The sequence below is a fragment of the Alligator mississippiensis genome, chromosome 5 (assembly GCF_030867095.1).
Source record: "Alligator mississippiensis isolate rAllMis1 chromosome 5, rAllMis1, whole genome shotgun sequence".
NCBI classification, from domain to species: Eukaryota; Metazoa; Chordata; order Crocodylia; family Alligatoridae; genus Alligator; species Alligator mississippiensis.
In genome coordinates, this window is record NC_081828.1 from 125,215,796 (window position 1) to 125,238,207 (window position 22,412).

At 40.3% G+C, this 22,412-nt stretch overlaps 1 protein-coding gene across 2 annotated transcripts in view; it reads right to left on the reverse strand.

Annotated features, from left to right (window-relative positions):
- POU6F2 (POU class 6 homeobox 2) overlaps positions 1 to 22,412 on the reverse strand; it is a 348,304-nt gene that overhangs the window by 239,801 nt on the left and 86,091 nt on the right. For both annotated transcript variants that reach the window (XM_019483391.2, XM_059728668.1), the window contains exons 2-3: positions 3,411 to 3,502; positions 2,108 to 2,336 (exon numbers count right to left, since the gene is read on the reverse strand). In XM_019483391.2, coding sequence (XP_019338936.1) covers positions 2,108 to 2,336; positions 3,411 to 3,502 — 321 coding nt within the window. The remainder of the gene's footprint in view (positions 1 to 2,107; positions 2,337 to 3,410; positions 3,503 to 22,412) is intronic.

A 22,412-nucleotide genomic window follows, 5' to 3' on the forward strand; every position in this document is an offset into this window, starting at 1 on the left:
AAAACTTTACAGCTACTCAGGTCAGTGCTTGCAAAATTTGTTTAAAAGTGATCTGACTTTCTGCCAATGAGTATACACACAAGACTGAACTCAAGACTGAACTCAAGTGCACAGGCTGTCAGGTTTAGTCCTTAGTATCTAGCTTCACAAAGAAGGATGAATTTGTGACGTAAGGATTGTATGTGCTTATGTTTATTTATAATACCATACACTCAGAAGCCATAAGCTGAAATACTCTTGAGTAGAGGGATACATTTTTATAATGCCTGTTTCTTCATTAAGATTTCATCATCCACCTACACTAAAAAGCCACTTCCCCTTTACTTTGTTATATTGGCTTTTACCCACTCCTCTTCCTACATTATTTTTTTAATCTCCAGTTCCCTATTTTACATGCACTCTCAAATTTTAAACAAGCAAAATTTGTGCATTAGTGTGTCCTTTTCATCTATGATTTATGAATGACAGGTTCCTCAGTGCAGCTTAATGGTACGAGAAAGACATTATTTTAAACATTAAAGTGAAAACCATTTACAACTATGATAAGAAAGGTCTGTTGACATTAAACTTTAAAACATGCACAAGGTAAAGGCACGTAGCTGCACCAACAGGTGAGAGCACCATGCTCGCAGTTTGTAAGGGAGTTTGTTCAATGCATTAACTGTCTCCTTTTCTCTCTTTCACAACCTATAGACTTTGGCACTTCAAACAATCCATCAAGTCATCAGCAACAATGGGAGTTTAATCACCTAAAAGGTGCGTAGAGTGCTGTGTACAGCATTCACTTAGTAGAACTCCTATTTTGTCTGTGGAAAACTTTTCCCAGAGTTTGTCAGCAAAAAAAAAAAAAAAAGAAAGAAAGAAAAAAGAAAAACTGAAAGGTCTAAATCTGTATTTGATCCTTCCCACTCCCACCCTCCATCTCTTTCATAAAGGAGGCACTTTTTTTCTTAATCCATTAAAGACACTCTTACAGTTTCATTGTGGGTTTTTTGTTAACATTTTATCTGTTGTCCATTGTGCAACTCACCGCATGAACAACCTCTGTCTAAGAAACAATGAATGCAATTGAATAATAATACCTTTATGCTTAACATTAGAGATGTTGTACTGTCACATTTTACTGACAGCAATACTCACTGATTGGACAAGAACATTATGAAATTACAGTTACATGCTATTTTGGCTGTACTGGGTTCTCAGTCTAACATTACAGTGCAAGCAAAATGAGGCAGAGATGCAGGTCTGGTCCTTCTGCTACAGCTAAGGAGCACACGCAGAGCTCAGAACACACAAGTAGTCAGGTGCATATGTAAACTGGACCAGGCCAGTTGTGTGCCTCGTTGAACCACTGGTGTCTAGTCTAAAAGAAGTTAGCCATCAGCTGCCCAAAGGTGCTGAAAAGCTTTGGTGTAGATTTGGATGCACTTCATTCCATTTCATTGCAATCTTGATTATTTTACAGAGAAACAATGGAAGGTGGTAACTAATTATAAGACAGAATCCTCATAATACTGCTAATTTGTCTGGCTGGTTCCAACAGGGTATGTTAATTGGGATGCACACAACTCTGATGTATAATGCCAGAAAATACTATCAGTTACATGGTAGATACAATTATGGTAATGCAATGTAGAACCCAATAGCAGTTGCATATGGGAACTGTATTTTTATACTAAGACTATTAAATGCATTTTTTCTTAAAATGATTTCATCCTGATCTTTAGTATCTATTTGCACTGGTTCACTCATTGCACTCTAATCCCCCAGCAAAGAATCAGCAGTGGTTGAACAGATTAGTTGAATTCATAATGCCACTTCCAAATTTCAGAATCAACAGTGGGAAAAAAAGACATCAACCAACAATGACAGAACAAATCAATTTGCTAGTTCCAATTTGCTGGCCTATGGACTCAGAAAGAATATTTATATCAAATATTGCTGAAACTTCTCCTGTGAAAACACAGTAAGTATTCAGTATGCTTTCTGTATATCTGCAATATTCAAAATAATCAAGTTATTGACTTTTCAATAGGATTTGCCATCCAGAGTAGCATTTTCATCGACAAAATGGATCTACCTGTAAAAATGTATTGATATGGTTTACCTTGTAGATTTTGCAATGGCAAAGTCATAATGCCTCCTGCTGCAGCTGCTGCTACCAGCCCTTGGATGTTGGTGAGATTAGCTGTAGGCAGAGTTAGGACCAGTCCTTGCTGACCACCCAGTTGTCCAGCCATGTTGAAAGGAATAAGGATAGGCTGATTTAGGGCTGGAGTGCCTCCTGGCATCACCCCCGCTACCGCTGAGGCTAACTGTTGTGCTGTCAGTAATGGCTGTAATGAAACATATACAGTGAGTATATTTTACTGTACACCTGAAAAAGGAAAAGAATGGCTAAAAGTGTACCACAATGTGCCCAAGACCATTGGTACTGTTACAGTACATACATACAATCACAATGCACTGCTTCTGTAACATAATAGAGCACACGTTTCCACTAACAAGAAAAAAGCCGTGAGGATCCTGAAAATTGAGGCCAAAAACCCTGAAAAATCATATCAAATGCTATGATTCCTGAAATCCAAGTGTGGCTTAAGTCAAATCACCCCCAAAAGAATATACTACCTATTCTCCAAAGATGGTTAATGAATTCAAGAAGGCCAAATTCAACCCAACCTACAAATATTTAAACCCAGTTTTCCCAACTCCATCCTGCTAAAAACTAGAAACAACATTAACAATTTCCAGGAGCTATGCAATCCATGGGAAGCTCACAGACAGCTTTGTAAAGTGGGTTAGAACATTACGTATCTGCTTGGCTTCCTGGAGTAGCTGGTTGAACTTGAAAAATCACTGTACAAAATGACATGGAAAAAGCAAACATTTTATCGCTTTGTTCAGAACCACACTATTGTGCACACATACCTTATCGTAAAAATAAAAATAAAAATTCGGCTTTAAAACAAAAATGAATGGATTTCTTTATTAATGCACAAGCTGTATGTGATGCACAGGATTGTCAAACCCAATAAGCTAAACTTGCATTAAAATTGCATTAACTTGTTTTTATATTAAATCATGACCTGGGTTTCAAAAGTAACTGATGTAAGGTTCAAATAACTTAATTTTATAAACACACAAACTATTTACATTTTATTCCCTGGACAAAAACAAAAAAAACAAACAAAAAACACATAGAAGCATTTTTTCTTTAAGTAACACCACATATAGTACATGTTTATACAATATAAGTGGCATGCACATGTTTCTCTGAACATAGCTGTATATTAATACAGCCATGATCTTTCACCTTATTTTTAACATGATACTGTTAGGTGTTTTTTTGAGCTGTTATTTACTTTCATCAAGCTTCATTCTTTTAATTAAGCTAACTGAAAGATACTGACCTGGGGCCCAACAGGAAACGCTGGGTGGGACTGACTGGTCTGGTGCTGGTCAGCTGTGCTTGTATCAGACAGCACTGTATTTCCTCTGGCCCCTGGAATTCAAAGAGAAGCTCTACCTTAATGTCTAGCCTAGGGACCAGCACATTACATTTTACTGTGATGTCACATAACATCAAGCTGAAAATGATATGCTAAAGTGTTTTATCAATAACTCAAGCGCTCAAATCACTTATCAGCTGCATAAATTATGCTAACGTTCATTCAGGCCAGCCAACTCATTCAGAGAGATATAGAAATCTGACAGCGGTGGAACTGAAGCTATCATCAACACAGCTAATGTGGGTTGTATTATACAGCAATTTACATGCAGTACATGAGCACTGTGTGTGTGGGAACTACATTTTTTATGCTTAGGTGAGCACCAGTAATTCTAATTTCTCAAACAAAATCTGAGACACAATCAGGTCGCATCAACTTAATATCTTAATAATGCCTTTTCTTTTGTTACTTATGGAGGCAGAAAATCCTGTATCACTCACTAAAAAGCACTAGAAAAAGTGAAAAAAAAATGCTTGCTTGTGAATGACATTTCTTCCTTTCTTTCTGTAAATGTACATGGAAAATGAAAAGCAGAACTCTGTTTCACCAGTGTATATTAGCACTAATTAAGAGAATCAGAATCCAACACACACTTGAAAATAAGCATGCTGAACATAAAACATCCTCAGGTACAGCTATTTAGATTCTGCTGAAGACCTCAAAGTAGACATTAAAAAGAGAATGAAAAGAAAATCCATAACAGCGGTAACTAATGACCAACAAGAGGCTTTCAAAGCTAAGGCCAAATCCTGCAGACTTGTCTTAGGCAGAACTCCCATTGAGTCAGAAACTCTTTCAGCAAGGGCTGCTGGATCAGATTGACTTTATTCCTGAATCTAAAGGACTGATGGTGCTTAAAGTCTTAAATAAAGAAAAACCTGGCTACAATTTTAGGATTTTAGTTAGTATGGTAGCTTTTGTTCTGTTAGTTTTTCTTCTGCTGGGTTGTTGAAATCCAATTCTAAGTAAACCTAACAAGATCCCCTTTTCCAATGTTTATCCTATGAATAGCAAGTGCAAGACAATTCAGAACCAGTTTATTGGCATGCCATGGTCTGCAAAGGAAGAAAGGATATGATTCTGTCATACTTATAAATTTTAAAGAAGGTATTATCGGCTCATTTAAAACAAATTCTTCTATATATTCTCCAAGGGGACAGACTTATAAATAATGGAAATGTGAAAAAAAAATTCTTCACCACATTAGGGTACAAATAAAATTGACTGCTACATATTATTCAATTGACTTCTATCTCTACAGCAATGTGTCAATCATAACAGCATTTTATAATGGGATTAAGCAATAAATGTGCAGAGCTATTATGCAGAAATCTGAAAATCTGATTAATTTGTAATATTTTTGTGCGTGCAGAAAGTCAGAAATGGACATTGCTTTGGGAATACTTACAAGTATTCTATTGAAATTTCTAAATTGATTTGAAACTAATAAAAACATACAGACTTGCTGACATTTTATAAAGTGAATTCTGTCAAAATGTTTGGCATTTTAATGACCATTGTCATTTAATAACAAGAGTAAGATGACCTATTATAATTGGTCAAGGCTCCGACAGTGCCTAATAATGTGCAAGAAGAGACCTTGTCACTAAATTTTTTATGTGCGATTTACTTATCTGCAATGCTTGAAAAGCAAGAAATTTAGCTGGATGAGCATGATGCAGTGAAAAGGTATACAATCTGTTTCTTTTATTATCAAAATGAGCCCAATCCTGCTGTCTTGACACAGAAAAAGAAAAACACACAATGACTTCATGATGACTCCTGATTATATAGGATCTGCAAAATCTGCTCCATCAAAATTAAATACCAGTTTGCCTTAATGTATCTCTGCATATTTTTTACATTTTTTACATAACACATTTTTATTTAACTTGATATGACAGCTGTGTATGAGAAGTAATGTTACATCACTGAAAAGGTTGAGATCTGCTGAATCTGAGTTACCTCATAAAGTTCAAATTAAAACTTAGTTTTACTAGACTATTATAAAAACAAATTCCTAATGCCATATCATACTACTAAATTAACCTGGGAAGTTTTTAGAAAAAATACAAAGTGAGCATGTCTACATGTGTATTTACACCGGTTTAAATTTATTGTGCAGTAAGTGGGAATAGGCTGATGTCTACACATGCAGATGATCTGGGACTAAATTTAGTCCCAGGTCAGAGCAGCTTGCTGTGTGCTCCTGTGGCCACTGGGTGGAGCTCCAGGCTCTGGCCACATCGCTTCCAGCACTTGGGACTAAGTTTAGTTCCAAGCTGAAGCCAGGAGAGGTGGCCAGCCAGGAGCCCTGGGGCTGGGCTCAGGCTGGCCTCCTAGTGGCTGGGCAAACCCAGCAGGGAGGCCCCCTGGGTTACTGTGCAGTAACATGTCTACACGTGCATTACTGTGCAGTAACTAATTGGGCATAAATTTGATACCTGCATGATACAGATATCAAACTTACACTGAACTTGGCATACTGACTGCACAGTATGGGCATGCATGTGTAGATGCGTGCCAGTACTGCACAGTAATTTTGTTTACTTCACAGTAAATGCTTAAGTTTAGACACGCCCACTAGCAACCAATGATTTACTAGCATATGATCCTATATTAACTAATGTAGTGCCTGATCCTGGTGCACTTGCTAAAATGAACAATTCCAATGAGGTGGGCTCATGCTTTTCATGTCTCCCAAACAGCCACTATTTTCTGTTAGTTAAAGCATAAAGGTCTTACAATACACAATCTTATGAGATGCAGCTTATACAAAAGGTTTCACTTAAAATAAAACTACACTGGAGCATTAAATAATAAGGAATTATATACTTCATTGATTGCGGTAGGTGCAATCACAGGATTTCATTCTTGTCATGTGGTTGTTTATTCAAGACAACGTACCTGCTTTTATTACTGCACATGAAACCTTTCCCTACTTCTTCCAGCTCACTTTCAAGACACTTTAGGTACTTTGGTGAAATGGCGCACAATTTTATGTATATAAATGAAGTCATATACAATTTCTGCATCAGATTATATGTGTTGTCTTTTTAGAATCAAATAGGCAGGTTTCCCCTTATGCCCATATCTATTTTTCTCATACACATGTAGTGTACTTAATATTATAGACTCATCTCTTAATCTAACCTAGCTGCTATAGCAGCCAGTGCAGAGTTAAGTTTTCTTTCCAAGTCAGGAGAGAAGTCTGAAGATTGCTGGCTGAGCAATGAACAAATGTGGTAAAATAATAATTTCAGAATAACTGGAAGGTCTATTGCATCACACAAATGAACTGAACTTGTTCTCTGCCATCTGTTATCTCCTCTGAGAAGTACTTGCCAAAGCTTCCAGGAAGAAAAAATACAGCCACAAAATATATATGGAAAGATGTGATTCATTCTCTCCCTACAGTTAATAGGGAAGACTGTCCAATGCTAGAACAATCCAGTTAACAAAACAGAGTTGAGTGTACTACATGTTATGCATGCTCTGTCTGATTTAGAGGATCATAGTTGACAGACTGGCAAGGGCCTCTTAGGCTATGATGCAACACATTCCCTAACCCTAGTACTGGATTGCCCCTTCCATTAATCTCTTCTTTGTTTTATTTAATTTACTTGTAAACCGTCTAGTTATAGTTGCCTCAACAACCTCCTCAGGCAAATGATTCCATTGTCCAATTGACTGCATTATTAAAAATGTTTTGCTAAATTCTTACCTAAAATTGCCCTTGTCTGCATTCAGGTAACTACCCCTTGTTATATCATTTGCAACAATTGTACAGCCCTTTTCATGCAATATCACTATGGTGTACAAACACTAATTTATTGAGTCTTACAACACTGCTGTACTATCATAGGGCAGTAAAACTTTAGAAAGGGACAGAAACATAAATGGCTAGTACCACCAGGATAATTCTGGGTGGCACTGAATATATTGAGTGCACAGCTCTGGAGGCACTTCTGCTGCTACCACCTCACCTGATATGCAAGCAGACACTACAGAAGAACAACCTGCTTGATTCCCAATCATCTCTGTGGTGTTTGGATCAAATAGTGGGATGGGTGCTCTAAGTTCAGGTTTGAGGTGGGATAATGATAATGAAAACGTTGTTTGTAGTCCAGATTCAATTGTTTATCTTGGGGGATATGCTCCACCATCTTCTGTCCCTCCTCCCATAACTGAATGGCTCACAATTTTAAATGCATATATCCTTACAGCTTCCTTGTAAGTTGAGCAGTACTACTACATTTTACTGATGGGGAAAAAAATTAACACACAGGCCGCATGAGTCCACGTGAGCGGTCCACACAAGCAGTCCATACAAGCAGGGGTGCGGGTTTTCAGCAGCACAAATCTGTGCCACTACTTTGTGCTGCAGTGCACGCCCCTGCTCATGCAGTCTGCAGTGGGACACATTGTCCCGCTGCTCCATGTGTTGTAGGGTGAGAGCTGGCTGAGACACAGGGTGCCTCAACATGGAGCTAGCCAGTAGGCAGCCCCCTACACTGAGGAACCCTGTGCCCCAGCCAGCCAGGGAGTGGCACATGGAGACAGGGGAGCAGGCAGCCCAGGTCTGGCTGCTCCCCTGTCTTGGCAGGGCAAGGGCTCCACTGTGAAGCCCCTTTCCTGAGGCATGTGGAGCCCCTGTTTCGAGTCACACAGCGCCCTGGCCAGCCACAGAAATGGGGGAGCAGGCAGCTCTGTGCATAAGCAACTGGTGCCACCTTAGTCAGGAGGGGCATGTACCCCCCAGCAACCAGTCAGTGACTGGGGGGGTGGGGAGATCCCCCCACGGCCAATCTCAACAACGCAGCCAGTTGTGTGGCAGCCGATTTCCGGAAGTGGCTGCGGTCAGGGCTGCCTGTTCCCTTATCTCCAAGTGCCTCAGTGTGGAGGCTCTGGGCTGCCTACTCCCCCCTTCTCTGTGTTTGTCCTAGAACATGGCACTTTGCCATGCTTTGTGCTGCTTTTTTTTTTTTCCCCCAAGGGTTTTTTTTTTGTTTGTTTGTTTTTGCTACCAGGAATTCCTGATAGCAAATTTTGCCCCAGTGCTGCAAATTAACAGTGGGGCATGGTTTACTGTGCAACATGTGAGGTTTCTGGGACTGCAGAGATGATTGTGGCACCACAATCTGCATATGCCTGCACATTTGGATCTGGCTACACATTCCCAAATTCTAAATAAGGGGGAATTAGTCATCTTTATGCCTTTGTAAAGCTGGGCCTAAATGACATACCTAAGGGTTTACAGAAAGCCTGTGGCAGTTCAAAGAAGAGAACCCTAATTCACCTGGCCCAGGTTAGATCTCTAACCACTATAGCATCTCTATCTCACTTCAAATGGTAGGTTTTAGAAAACAACAGGGAGAATTTTATAAGTCAAGTAAATACAACAATAGAGAATTACCAGGTACGCTCCTTTTGAAAGCAAATTATTCTGCCTTGTCACTGTAGTAGTATCATGGCTATTGCCAGTAGAAAATAATTGATGCGAGTAAAAAATTAGCATTTCAAGCAACTACACATGTTAAAAGGCTTAGCTGCAACTCTACTGTGCTCTCCATATAATCATTTTTATTTGTTCTTGTAGTACATACAACTTGCAACTGGTGGTTAAGATCAGAGTTGTTCTTTGCTCAGTGTTTAGTCTCAACTTACACATTTTCCCAGAAAAGCTTACCTAAATATATTTAAATACCTGGTGTTAATAAAATTAAGTAAAAAGGTTAATTGAGCCTATGTACATTGGAAATGTGACCTTAAGGCTGAATTAAAAAAAATAGATGGTATTAAAAAATATAGGTTTTGCTTATGTAAGGTTCTATTGCTCATTTTAAGGCAATATTTATAAAAATATATCCCTGCTGTGCAGGCCTACAAATATATCATAACATGATCAATAGAAAGAGAAAAATATATAACATCTAAATATAAAAGAAATTAATATATTATGTTGCCAAAACCAGCAAAAGATTACACAACACACAAATTAAGGCACTATCCTACAAGATGCTGAGTGCGGGGTTCCCCCAGCTAGTGGTGGATTAAGATTTATTGGAACCCTGGGCAAACAGAATATTGGAGGCCCCCTAACAGGCGAGGGCAGGTTCCCTCTGCATCTGCCAGGGGGCTGTGGCTGGGCCCGCCCAGCCTCCTTGGCACGTCTGGGGCAAGCTGGCGGGGGCTTGAGCACCACTGAGGTGAAGGCAGCCCCAGCCTCAACCTAACCCAGCCCCTCTGCCTGGCAGGTGTCACAGTCAGTGCTGCAGTCCCCCAGCACTATGGGAGACGCCAGGGCTGGGGCCAGGGCATGGGCTCTGTGCTACCCTCAGCTGCTCGCCCACCCCTCTGCTGGCCCTAGCAGAGCGGGGCTGTCCCGTCCTGTCCCAGCAGTGCTGGTGCTGGTGGCCACCCTCAGATAGCAGAGAGTGGGAGCAGGGCCACCCATGGAGCCTCCTGGCAATATATGACCCCAGGAAGCTGCCACCACCTGCATGAAGCCCCATGCTCGCCCCTAGCCTCTGGCTCTGTCCTGGCCGGAGGGGAGGAGGTGTATGCTGCCTGTCCCAGATGCCTGTGGCCAGGTGCCTGCTCGGGCCATGCTGCCCCTGATGCTCCAGGGGGCCCTTTTAGTCTGGGCTCCACTAGCCCATGCATTAATCTGCCCCTGCCCTCAGCTCTGCTTGACTAAGGTAGGTGCTGAGAGTATTCATGAGCTTGCCTTGAGAAAGATCTGCACCACATGAGAATGAAAAAGTCAGCAACCTCCCCAGTTGAGCACTCAGCCTCTCCTTTACGGACCCTTCTTATAGAGGTACAGGAAAACTCTTAACTTTCACCACTTTAGCACTGCATGGAATTGGGCCTTGAGGCAGGAGATCTTTTCCATTCAAAATACTTCACAAAACACCCAAGTTAATAGACTGCTTTGTACAGTTCCACACAATCTTTTTATATCGCTTTTGCACTTATATGTTTCACAACATTTGCAGTAGAAGTAGCTGAGATTTTATGCTGATCTGTAGGGCTATGCGAAGCTTTGGTCACTGATTGGATTCAATAGAGTTTTGGCCTGATTCGGCGGCCAAATCTCTGAATACAAATCGAATCAGGAGACCCTTTAATCTCTCCGAACTGAATCAGAACCCTCTGAATCAATTTGGAGAGATTCAGAGAAATTTGATGATTTGGACACAGTCACATCTTTGAATGTTTTTTTCTACATACCTCAAGGTACTAGGTGGCTTGTGAACACTGAGATGGTGGGGCGGATAAAACATCCCATGGGAGTGTGCCGGGGGGGGAGGCAGGTCCCCAGTGCACTTGGCAATGGACCCAGAAGTGGACCAGAAGCACTTCTGGGTCCTCCACGGAGTCCACTTCAGGGTCCGCTGCAGAGCACGTGGTGGGGAGCCCTCCCTCCTGCTCCCTGTCTCGGCAATCAGCTGTGGGGGGACCCTGGGTTCCCCCCCAGGCCCTGGAGGCACCAGTCAGCACAGGTGGTCATGGGCTTGAACTGAGAATTCTCATATTTAATTCAGTAGGCAATAGTATTGTCCTTTCAATGCCAACAGTAATAGTTTAAGTACAGACTTTCAAAAAGCCCCCGGTGGAAATGCTCTATCACACTTTTCTTAGAGTGCTATAAGTTAGAGTACAAGTGAACCGAACAGACATTCACTGTTTATTGGCAGGGGGGAGACGGAGGGGTTGGAGTCTGCCAGCAGTGACCACTGGGGGTGCTCCAACATCCCTTCCAGGAGGTTGCTGGAATGGCCCCTCTCTCTAGGCCCTGCCAGTGGCTGAGGGAGGAAACCCCCAGACCCCTTCCTCCACAGCCAGGTAGCAGCATGCTTCAGGGCCAGGGCTGCTGCAGGGAGCAATACCCCAGACCTCTCCCCCTCCAGCCCCTGCAGCTGGGCTATGGGAGAAGGGGTCTGAGCTCTGTGCCGCCACAGCCCTCCCAGCCAGGCAGTGGTACAGTGTGGGGCTGGGGCTGCTGGGGAACAAAGAGCCCAGCCCCCTTCCCCCCTACACCCCTCTAGCCAGGCAACAGTGCACTGTAGGGCCAGGGCAGCTGCCACTGCAGGAAGAGAAATCCCTGTTTCACCCTCCAGCCAGCTGTGGCTCACAGCTGGCCTGAGGGAGGAGGTGGGGTTGGGAACAGAAGCTGGCACTGACTCAGGTGACTCAGGGGGCGCTGCCAGCCTGGCACGTGGGCAGAACAAATGAGCTCTGCCTGTGGCTAGAGCACAGCCTTGTGCAATGCCGCCTGAGATGGTGGCAATCACACTCTAAGTTAATCCTTGATGGGATCTGGCACAGACCTCTGATAAAGTGCTTGAACAGAAATGCTTTAATCCAACACCTCATCCATCGAGAGTTAACTTAGAATGCAACCCACCATTTTTAAAGCACTCAAAGAGCCATGAACATCTGTTCAGTTACAACTGTAGAGTGCTTTCTGCACATTTAAAGCACAATAGGTGTAACATCTATACCTAGCCAAAAGCTGGCATGTAAGGTGGATCACATTAAAAATTATCTGTACAACATGCTGTCACAGCATTTGCTGGGGAGTTTGCCTCTTGCTTCAGAAATGGGCTCTATATTTTGACCTATCACAAAAAAAAAAATCACCTTAATAGAAAAAAAAACCTTAAAACAAGTATGCAAATTATAATCCGTACAGTGTTGCTGCTTCAACCTGATAACTCTGAAACCTAAAGATATCAATTTGAGGTATCAATATTGTCAATTATTTAATTACTGGTCATTATAAAGGAATATCCAACTAACATATTTATCCCCCAATACCAAACTGCCTCCCTTACCTCCTGCAAGGTATTTTGGAGGAACCGTTATCTTTAGGCCCCTTTTGCCCTACCCAATTACCAAAACCTCCAGTTAGCCTTTGAAAACTTAAATGATACAATTAGGTATATAAATAAAAACATCTCTGGAATATCCAAAGCTGAAGACATTAGAGTAGAAAATGAATTAAATTAGATATCAAAATAAATAGCACAGGGTTACTCTACTGATTTTATCATTTAATTTCATATTTGAGTAAAACCCTATACTTCTATATTTAAATGAAACTGCTACACTATTTCCAGTCTATTGCAGAATTCAAATCCAGCTGACCACAGAGTACATAACCCTTGCCTTTGTCTTATCCTTCTTTGCTTAAATAGAGACATTTAACCTTTTCCTACAGGCCTCACTGCAGTAAGATACTTAAAACACCTGAAATCACTGAAACTACTTGCATGCTCAGTTTGTCACAAGTACCTATGCCTTACACCAGCTTAAAATTTTATAAAGTACATGACTGCTTATAATACTAATATTTTTCTGAAATTGATTCATACCACATTTAACATTTCAGTGGCAATAGCTGGTTATAATTTACTATAATACAAAAAGAATATTCACCAAAAACCCCCAACCCCCATGAACAGCCTTAAATCCTCTTCTTCAGTTTGTTCTTTCTCCCTTTGTCTATCTTCCTTTCCATCTCTTCTCACTCTTTCTTCTCTCATCTTCCCATAACTTAAAGCCTTTCTTTAAATAAACAGATATATTTTTCTGCAGTCTACAAGAATTGTTTTCACATTTTATATATATCACAGAAAAAAGCAGTATGGCAAATGCAGAAAAGGGAAAGAAGATATAATTGCAAAATATGTTCTTTATTCAAAACAGGCACATTCCACCTTTTTTTTCCCACCCCGTAACTATAGTGCATAAAAATCCACTGTTAACGGTACTTTAAAAAAAAAAAAATTAGACCCTTCACATTGAGAGTTCTGGTTTCCTTTTTACTGTATGCATTAGCAAAAATATAATCACATTAAGGTCACAAAGATCCTATCAGTTTTCCTTGAATTCAGACAACATTTCATACCTACTGTTTGCTGTTAGCACTGGTGAATGCAAGATGATAAAGGTTACTTATTAGAAGATGGACAGTCGAATGCATTATTATTTCATGTTGGGCACCTGATCCCTAGCTAAGCAGGGCAGGAGGCTTCTTTAAATTAAACTTCCTTTTCTTTCAGTTCCTGACGGCTTACTAAATGCCAAAGAGGGAACATGTTAAAGAACATCTATTTGGTGCAACTGCTACTGTTTGCCCTTTTTATTGCCGTCTAACATTTCCTTATGATGTTTATAGCATTCATACGAATGTATTTTCTTTTTCTACAGGAGAGAAGCAAGCTTCCCTTTCTTCCTCCCATAAACCAGTAACACACCCTATCACTAGCTTTTCTAAGTAGGTTCCCACCTCTGCCCAAGTGAAACAAGATGAGGGAGTGAGATTTCATAAAGCTCTGTGTTGCTGTTTGTATAGGAAAACTTGAACAATTCAATTGCCAGGGGTTTAGCTGATAGCATTACCCAGTTTTGATATTCAGTGAACAGTATATGTAAACATGCACATAGAAGGAGTGAGTGAGATTTTGGGGGAGGGGTTTACCACTGATTTATACTTTTTTTTTCAGAAGTTACAGTGACAGATTCCCTTCCAGGAGGGAATGATATGTAATCCAGCCTATATAAATTAAATTGAAGTCTTTACAAGATCCTCCCTGGAAGTAATAATAATAAAAAAGGAGGGAAATATATAATAACCATAGTGTCCTACTGTCCTGTGTAAGTTTGTTAAAGGCACAGTGGCATGTGTGGTTCAGTAAATAGGGACTATCCAATAAGGGATGGCATATTCATTGGACCTGCATTTAAAACTCCTATAGACCTGACACTCGGCAGAAGACACTTTACAGCAATTAGCTTTGCTGTGAGAGATCCCTGTTCTGCTAAGCAAAGAGTTAGTGACAGACAGCACATAGCATCAGTGTAGACAGGAAAATATAGTAAGAGTGGATTATATAATTGGGTATTGGAGATGGGATTCCAGGGCAGGGAACAGACTCTAGCAATAGTAACTCATGTTAGGTGTTCTGTCACAACTCACATGCTGTTTCGGTTTGGAAAAGAATAGCTTTACCCACTTTGAATCCTGGCATGCCCTACTTGGAAATTTCTGCAACTCCTGCAAAATTCCCAAAGTAGAATACATCTTAGAAGTCCCATCTGATCAGGCAGCACTGCCCCACCCCCAAAAACATTAATAGCTCGCTTCACTTAAAGAAACTATGTTAAAAGAAAAGGATGCAATTTATTCAGTGTTTATGTAGAGACTAAAGAAGGCTAAACCAAATCTCAGAAGGGTTTGTGGATTTTGCTTTCTAGTGGGGCTTTTGGGGAATTTGATTTATCCCACCCTGCTACCAGATTGTCCTAACCTGGGGCTGTGGTCTGGAGACTGCAGGTTTGAAACTGCAGCTCCTACTGCTAAATCTACTAGTCTGGACTCATCCCTGAAAGTGTTTTTGACAATTTCACATTCTCTGCAGTGGTCTATATGGAGCCCTATGGGGCTTCTCCATCAAGAGTCTCATTACAGGTTGTTCAACCGTTCAGACTTTATTGAGACTCTTGAAAGAGCAGCCCCACAGAGAGGTATACTGTAGGAGCTTAGTAGAGAACCACAGGTGCAGCACTAGCCGCAGCAGTTCTGCAGACATGAGCCCATGCTCCTAGATCAGATTAAATTATAAATTGATAAAACTACAATAGAAATATACATAGCTGCTCAGGTACCAGTGAAGATCTGTAGACACACACACACACACACACACACACGCTCATTCTTGCCTCTCCAAAAAGCAGGCTCGAGTGTTCAATATCCACAACAAGTTCTCATGATGTGTCACAGCAGGACGAGCCATTATTTCAAATGAAAGTGGTGGCTTGTGGCTGCAGAAACTCATAGTAAGCATGTCTCAAGGTCTTGTAAATCTTGGACTGAAATTAATTTGTGACTATTATTGTTGAACACCAACTGTAGAAACTATTTTTAGTGTGCTTTCATAAGGAATCCCCAAATACTTCCAATTTATCTGCTTTTCAAGAACTTTCAATCTGTGGGCTTGGGCTTATACTCAAGCTTGAATCTGCCTGGGATGAGGTTAAAAACATAGCACAAAACATTGTTTTCTCTTACTGTAAAACTAACAGTGAAAAATATAAAGCAACCTAAAGAACAAACCAGAACTCACCAGAATCTGGGAAGCTTTCTATTAGGGACTTTCATCAGAATGGCCTGTGTCTGGAACTTACATGGTTGCATGTATTCTGAGATTCACTTGGGTACCACTGATACCCAGTGAAAATTGTGGAGAACAAGGATCTGACAGAAGCAAATGATTTACAAAAACTATTCCTGTAACGGGGCCTGATCTCACAACTCCCGCAGTCAATAGTAAAACTTACAATGATTTCCATGTGTGCAGGGTTTGTTCTACAGGAAGTATTTGTTAATACAGAGCACAGTGTAGGGTTAAATCGCTTTGCAAACAGAAGATGCATCACAGGACAGTCATAATGCATTAATTGTGTGGCATCCCACTGAAAAATCTCCTGGTTAAAAAACATCTTGTCTTGGGAAGACCTTGTTGTACCAACATGTTGTGCAGGCAGGAACACGCAATAGAAACCACATGATTTAGCTTTGCCAAAATACCAAGTGACAGGCAACTTTTTTCAAAGAGTGAGAAAGGGCACTGTGATACTCACTAATGGGATTAAATGATATGGAATATATAAACTGATCTAAAGTTTCCAATCCATGAAATAGCCTGAGTTCATATATTTACAAATCAGCTTTTTATATCCCTTTTATTTTTATATCACTGTTCTGTTTATTTTTTCAGCATTACAGTAATTGAAAAATATCTACTGGTAAAAGATGCTATTAATTTAAGTGCATTCATAGCATGTTATGTCACTAATAGACTTAGGTAACATTATTCTTTTATCCTTTTTACAAAGCATTATTTTATTGTCCTCTCATTTCTAAGATTTTAGTTCCACTTAAAGTCAAGTAGAGTGAGGGCTTCACAGAATTCTATTATATTATTGTCCTGTCATTATTTTAACTCCATTACACAACAACACAAAACCAGCATCAACTTCCATTTGTCATATTATTTATTTTCAGGATTATGTCAGATCTCAGGCTGTGCAGACGTGCCTACTAAACATAATTTGGAGCCGAGCCAAAAAAAAAAAAAGCAATGAAAAAAAAAGCAGTGAAAGAAAAGTGGTGCAGACATATACACAGAGTAAATCTATAGGGCAGGGGTCAGCAATGTTTTTGGGCAGAGTGCCAAAAACACACACAACCTCAACTTGTAAGATGTTGGCGTGCCAGGGGCGGATGGTGGGAGAGCTGCAAGGGGCCCGATCTTTGTTCAAGAGCACAACCCTAGCCCCTTCCCTGCTGTCTGGCCCAAGGTAAATGTGGCAAACAAAATACCCTTGCATGCCATGCTCTGGAATGGATGCGGGGGGTTGTCTACACTTGTGTAAGACCATGAGCTCTGCATGTGTTAGCTCCAGAAGCATCAGTATGGCCATATTAGCATCATGGTGCCCACAGGATAATACGTGCTGTTTCTTAGCAGAGCTATTTAGACCAAGCATGGTGCTACATTAATGCAGCTACAGTATTTCCAGTTCTGGAGCTAATGTGCAAAGAGAGCCCCAAGTGTCTGTACACCACCATACCTAATACCACATAGGCAGACCCTTCCTGTGCTTCCATAAAATGGAGACAATTGGACTTCCCTAATCTGCAAGTGTTGTGAGATTCTCAGAAAGTACAATAATGACAGTCACTGCAATACCCAGGCTGAACCCATAGAACAGACAATATACTACAACATCAGCTTTCACTGTTTTATTCCCAATTTCCCCAACTTGCTTCCTCCTTGACGCTGTGCTAAATCTTTCTTTTATTAACTGATGCAAACATGAGAGTAGAAAGGACAGTTACATCCTCCTGCCTTTTTAGCCCCATTCTTGCTATGATAAAGGTGCCACTCACAAGGGTGTGCAATTTGACATATACAACTAATTTACTTCAAAAAGACCACAAGGATAGAAACAACCTTTGGTACTTGTTAAACAACTTAACCACTGACAACTTCTGATCACTAACAATCATTCCATTAGCAGTTATTCAGTGTGCAAGTTATGTTATTTCATAAGCTCAACTATTTTCCTCAATTACTAGCATGATAGATGCAAAACTCTCAAGTTAGATAACGAAATGGTAGACAGTAAGTCAACCAGTGGACTTAACGTGAACAAGAGAAGTCTAGGTTCAAGCCACCCACCAGATTAAAAAGAAATAAAATGAGAACTTGCATCAGTTATAGTAAAGTTATAAGGCTTTTCAGCTAAGCTAATATTTAAAAAAAGATGCTAGAAAACCTAACCGTTTAACCTGATAACTCTCTTTCTTAAAATACTTCCATTCCATGGGTCAATAGGAAGCAATAGTTTTCATTTTGGTCATTTCATCTCTTGTGCATTTAGCATGTTAAACGTGCACTCCATTTATACTGCTGTAAGAGTTCTGCTTTCACCTAATGCTATTCTAATGACTTTCCTCTGAAGAGTATCTGTGGACATCAGAGCTCTCTAAATGGTAACAATGGATAAACATCAGCTAGAGAATTTCAGGTCTATATTATTTATGAAGCTGCAATTCTCCTGTAAATAACCCAGTTGTTAAAATGATATGTATCTATGTAATTGAGTCTTCTGTATACAAATAAATAAGGCTTTATTGCAATGTCAGAAGTTAACAGACCAGTCAATAAAATCAATAACTCACTTTTTCTTGCTTATATATCTAACTTTTCTCCACTTTTCCTATGTCCTCTGTTTGTTCTGGTTACATATTAACACTCTGAAGGATATACAACTCTTAAGGTATTGTTTAGTAAATGGTGGTCTGTAAAAAGTCCTACGAAACACCACCTCAGCTATTTAATACTCTGTCTCTTTACTGTGTAATTCAACATATACCTGTCTGATGTAAGTGAGTAAGGGGAGAAATGTCTTGATCTATATATCAGAGAGCAAGATATTTTAATATGAATGACTACATGAAGGTCTAAGTAAATTAGGCCCATATTGATACACTTAGCGAAAAGTGCTTCAGGCCTCTATTGCATTATAGTATAACTGCTGTCAAAACAGCACTGCTAGATTATAACGCTGTGCTGCTCACGCCTCTATGGTTAAGACTGTGTCAGCATTTCCATTATAAACCCCATTTTTTCAGAAGTTTATAACTTGGCTGTAAAATGGCTTTGGGCTGAAACTCTGTGAACAATGGGCCAAATTCTGATGATCCTTACTCAAGAAACTAAAATAAACCTGTTATTTATTTCAATGGGACTTTACAGACAGGCTGGGCCTGCTTCCATAAGGCAAGGTCATAGATAAATTATATGGACTGGGTTGCTTTATTTTTAATTAAAATCGTTGTTTAAGATGATATTGTCCATTTAAAAACATAAAAAAGTAATAGGAGATGACTAGTTTAGGATTTCTTGGCATTTAGAAATAATACCCAATCGTGATATGTGATTAAATCCATAACTGGATCAACTCCCATTTTTACTACTGGGGGGGGGGGGGGGGGGGGACAACAAGCTGTGATATAAAGAACAGCTCCAAGGCATGTGCACTACATTTTATTCCACTGATTATATTTTCTCAAAAATTTTCATTCTGGATCTAGCACATCTAAATAGGACAAAATTGGGATGGCTCCAAATGAGCCATCCTTTTTTATCAGGAAAACAAATATACTCACGAAAAATATCTAACTATGTATGCTCCAGACAGACCCACCAAAAATATATTAAAGATGCCACACTGGATAAAAATAAATGCTCAACTGAGACTTAAAGAAACTTTATTTACAGTAGCTGCAAATTTGGGTAGCATTTTTCAGTTTAAGTCCTTAATACTGGGTGTGTCTACACGAGATGCTACTGCGCCGTGGTTATGGTGCACTTGTTTAGTACTTATATAATCAAGTACTAAATAAATGCACAGTAACTCCCGTTTCAGTGCCAGGAAACACCTTTTTGGTGACACTACCGTGCAGTAGCCGAATAATACTGCACAGTAGTGTATTAGCAACATTGGTCCTATGACGCACGACTGTGCAGTATTATTTGGCTACTGCACAGTTAGCATCTCCTGTAGATGCAGTCACATGCTCACAGGCTTACTTAGATTTATAGATGCAATATCTTTTCCTTGTACTTTTATAGATGATTGAATGTATGATCCGATAATGATGGAGGCTTGCATGAACTGGTGTTGCTCTTGGTTTCCTTCTAAACACAACATACAATTTTGAACTTTTGGGTAAAGTGGTGTTACAGAATGGGAGAAGCAAGGGACTTCCCTATGTATAGCAGATCTCTCATGCCTTCATGGTGGATACTGGTAATCTCTGGGTTTTCCTTGGGATGGTAGTGGAAACAATCGTTGCAATACAGTACTCTAAATCCTTTCCAGTTTGGAAAAATGGTTAAGGGCTTAAGTTGCCCATATCATTATATGACTGCTGATGGTTTAAATAATTTGTTGGTGATCATAGAAATGATCAGAGACCTGTCTTTTAGCTCAAGTGATAAAGGCATTTGAAATTGAAGAACTGAGGTTACAGCCCCAGTCCCACAGATATATGTATGTGATTATATATATACACAATAGTTACAATTATATATATATATATATACACATATATATATATACACACACACACACACACACACATCATTATAAATAGTATAATATAAATAGACTGCTATATATATATATATATATATTATATATAATTATATATATTATATATATAATATAATATAATATCATATAGATAGATATTATATCTATCTATCTATCTATCTATCTATCTATAATTGTAACTATTGTATGCAGAACATAAATTCTGGTTAGGTCAATACAGTCAGTGCAAGAGTGAGGGCAGTATTTCAGACTTTTTCCTTCTACTTTTCACTCACATCAGGAATAGCAGAAATCTGATAACCCCTAAGGAACTTGATCAACTCCCATTTTTACTACTTAGAAGGGGGAAAAAGACAACAGGCTGTGATATAAAGAACTATTTTGCAGTTTAACTGTTGGTAACCACATAATCAGAGGGCATAGCTCATTGAAAGAAAAGCAAGCGGGACATAGGTTAATCACAGCCAAAAAACCCCCAACCAACAGAAATTCCATTTTTCACATAGGTAAGTATTGTGGATTGTCTTAACTTCCATTCATAGGGGTTTTTTTTTGGGGGGGGGGGTTACATTTATTTCTGAAATGTTTTAAGAATAGTGTGGTTGTGGTTCAGAACAAATAAAGATATGAATTTAGAACCCTAGTCCTACTTTTGTGCCTTTCCCCCAACACGAAGGCCATGGACAGGCATTCTTTTCTACCACTGCAAAGTTCTGGAAAATTTCTGAGAGTCTGCTGGCCAGCAGCCTGTATACTCCTTCTCTCCAGGAAAATTTACATTGCTTCAAATTTCCCAGAAAATTTCCTGGAGAGGGAGCATATAGGCATGCCAGCCAGCAGACACTTTACCTCCCCTGCTTCCCATGCCTTCCTGGGGTCATCTTGGTCTGGGAAGTCCAGGGTGGGGAGGGGAGAGGAGAGGGGAAGCAGCAGCTCAACTCCCTCCCTAATTGGGAGGAGTTGAGTTGTGGGGAAATGCCTTCACACTTTCTCCAGACTGGAGTCTCCCTGGACTGAGGAAGGCACAGGAGAAGCTGTGGCTCGACTCCTTCCAATCAGGGAATGGTTGAGGAGCAAGCACATGGGCAAATTTGCATACTTGCAGAGCAACCTCAACACAATAGAAATTCCTTGTCCCAGAGACCTTTCCATCACCAATCCTACCAAGAAATATAAAACATCTTAACAAGAACAAAGCATAATTCAGCATCCTGCTTGCCATCAGACACCTTTGAGGTAAATAGACTGCTCCAACTTTTCTCCTGTACAATATGGATGTTCATGTCTACCTGGGAGAAATTTTACAATCTTTGCATTCTCCTGTGCCTGAGGAAGGGTGCGTGTGCCTGAAAGCTTACAAATAAAGAAATGCAAAAATCTAGAACTCTTTCTTCCAAAATGATACCTTTTATTAGACCAACTGAAATTGCAAAAAAATATATTTTTTCTGCAAGCTTTCAGATTCATGAACATTTCATCAGGCTTAGGGAATTTTCTTTGCAACTGTCTAGTTGGTAGGGGTACGTGAAACGGGCCGTATTCGATTTGGATTCTGCCTGAATCAGAGGACAATGATTTGATTAATTCAGATCACTGTCCTGATTCAATTTGGCCAAATTTGAATCTGAAGATTCGATGCTGATTTAGAGAATCAATGATTCGGCCATAGACACAGCTTTAAACATTTTTTCTACATACCTTGAGGTACCAGGTGCGACTTGTCAATACTGTGATGGTGAGGTGGATGGAGCATCCCACAAGAGCATGGTGGAGGGGTGGGGCCCATGTGCTCAGTGGCGAACCAGAAAGTGTGCTGGGGGGGCCCCCGCACCCTCTTGGCTTGGCAATCAGCCGCAGGGTGACCCAGGGTGCCCCCCAGACCCAGGAGGCACCAGTCGCCAAGCCAGGGGGCGGCGGGAGGGTCCCCTGTGTGCTTGGCAGCAGAGCCAGAAGTGGACCGGAAGTGCTTCTGGTCCACTTCTGGGTCTGCCGCCAAGCACACTGGGGAACCTCCCATGCTCCTGCGGGACATTCCATCTGCCCCAGCATCTCAGCATTCATGAGCCATCTGGTACTTGAGGTATGTAGAAAAAACATTTAAAGCTGTGTCTATGTCCAAATCACTGAATCTCTTCGAATCGATTCGGAGGGTTTCGGTTCATTTTGGAGAGATTAAAGCATCTCCTGATTTGATTCAGATTT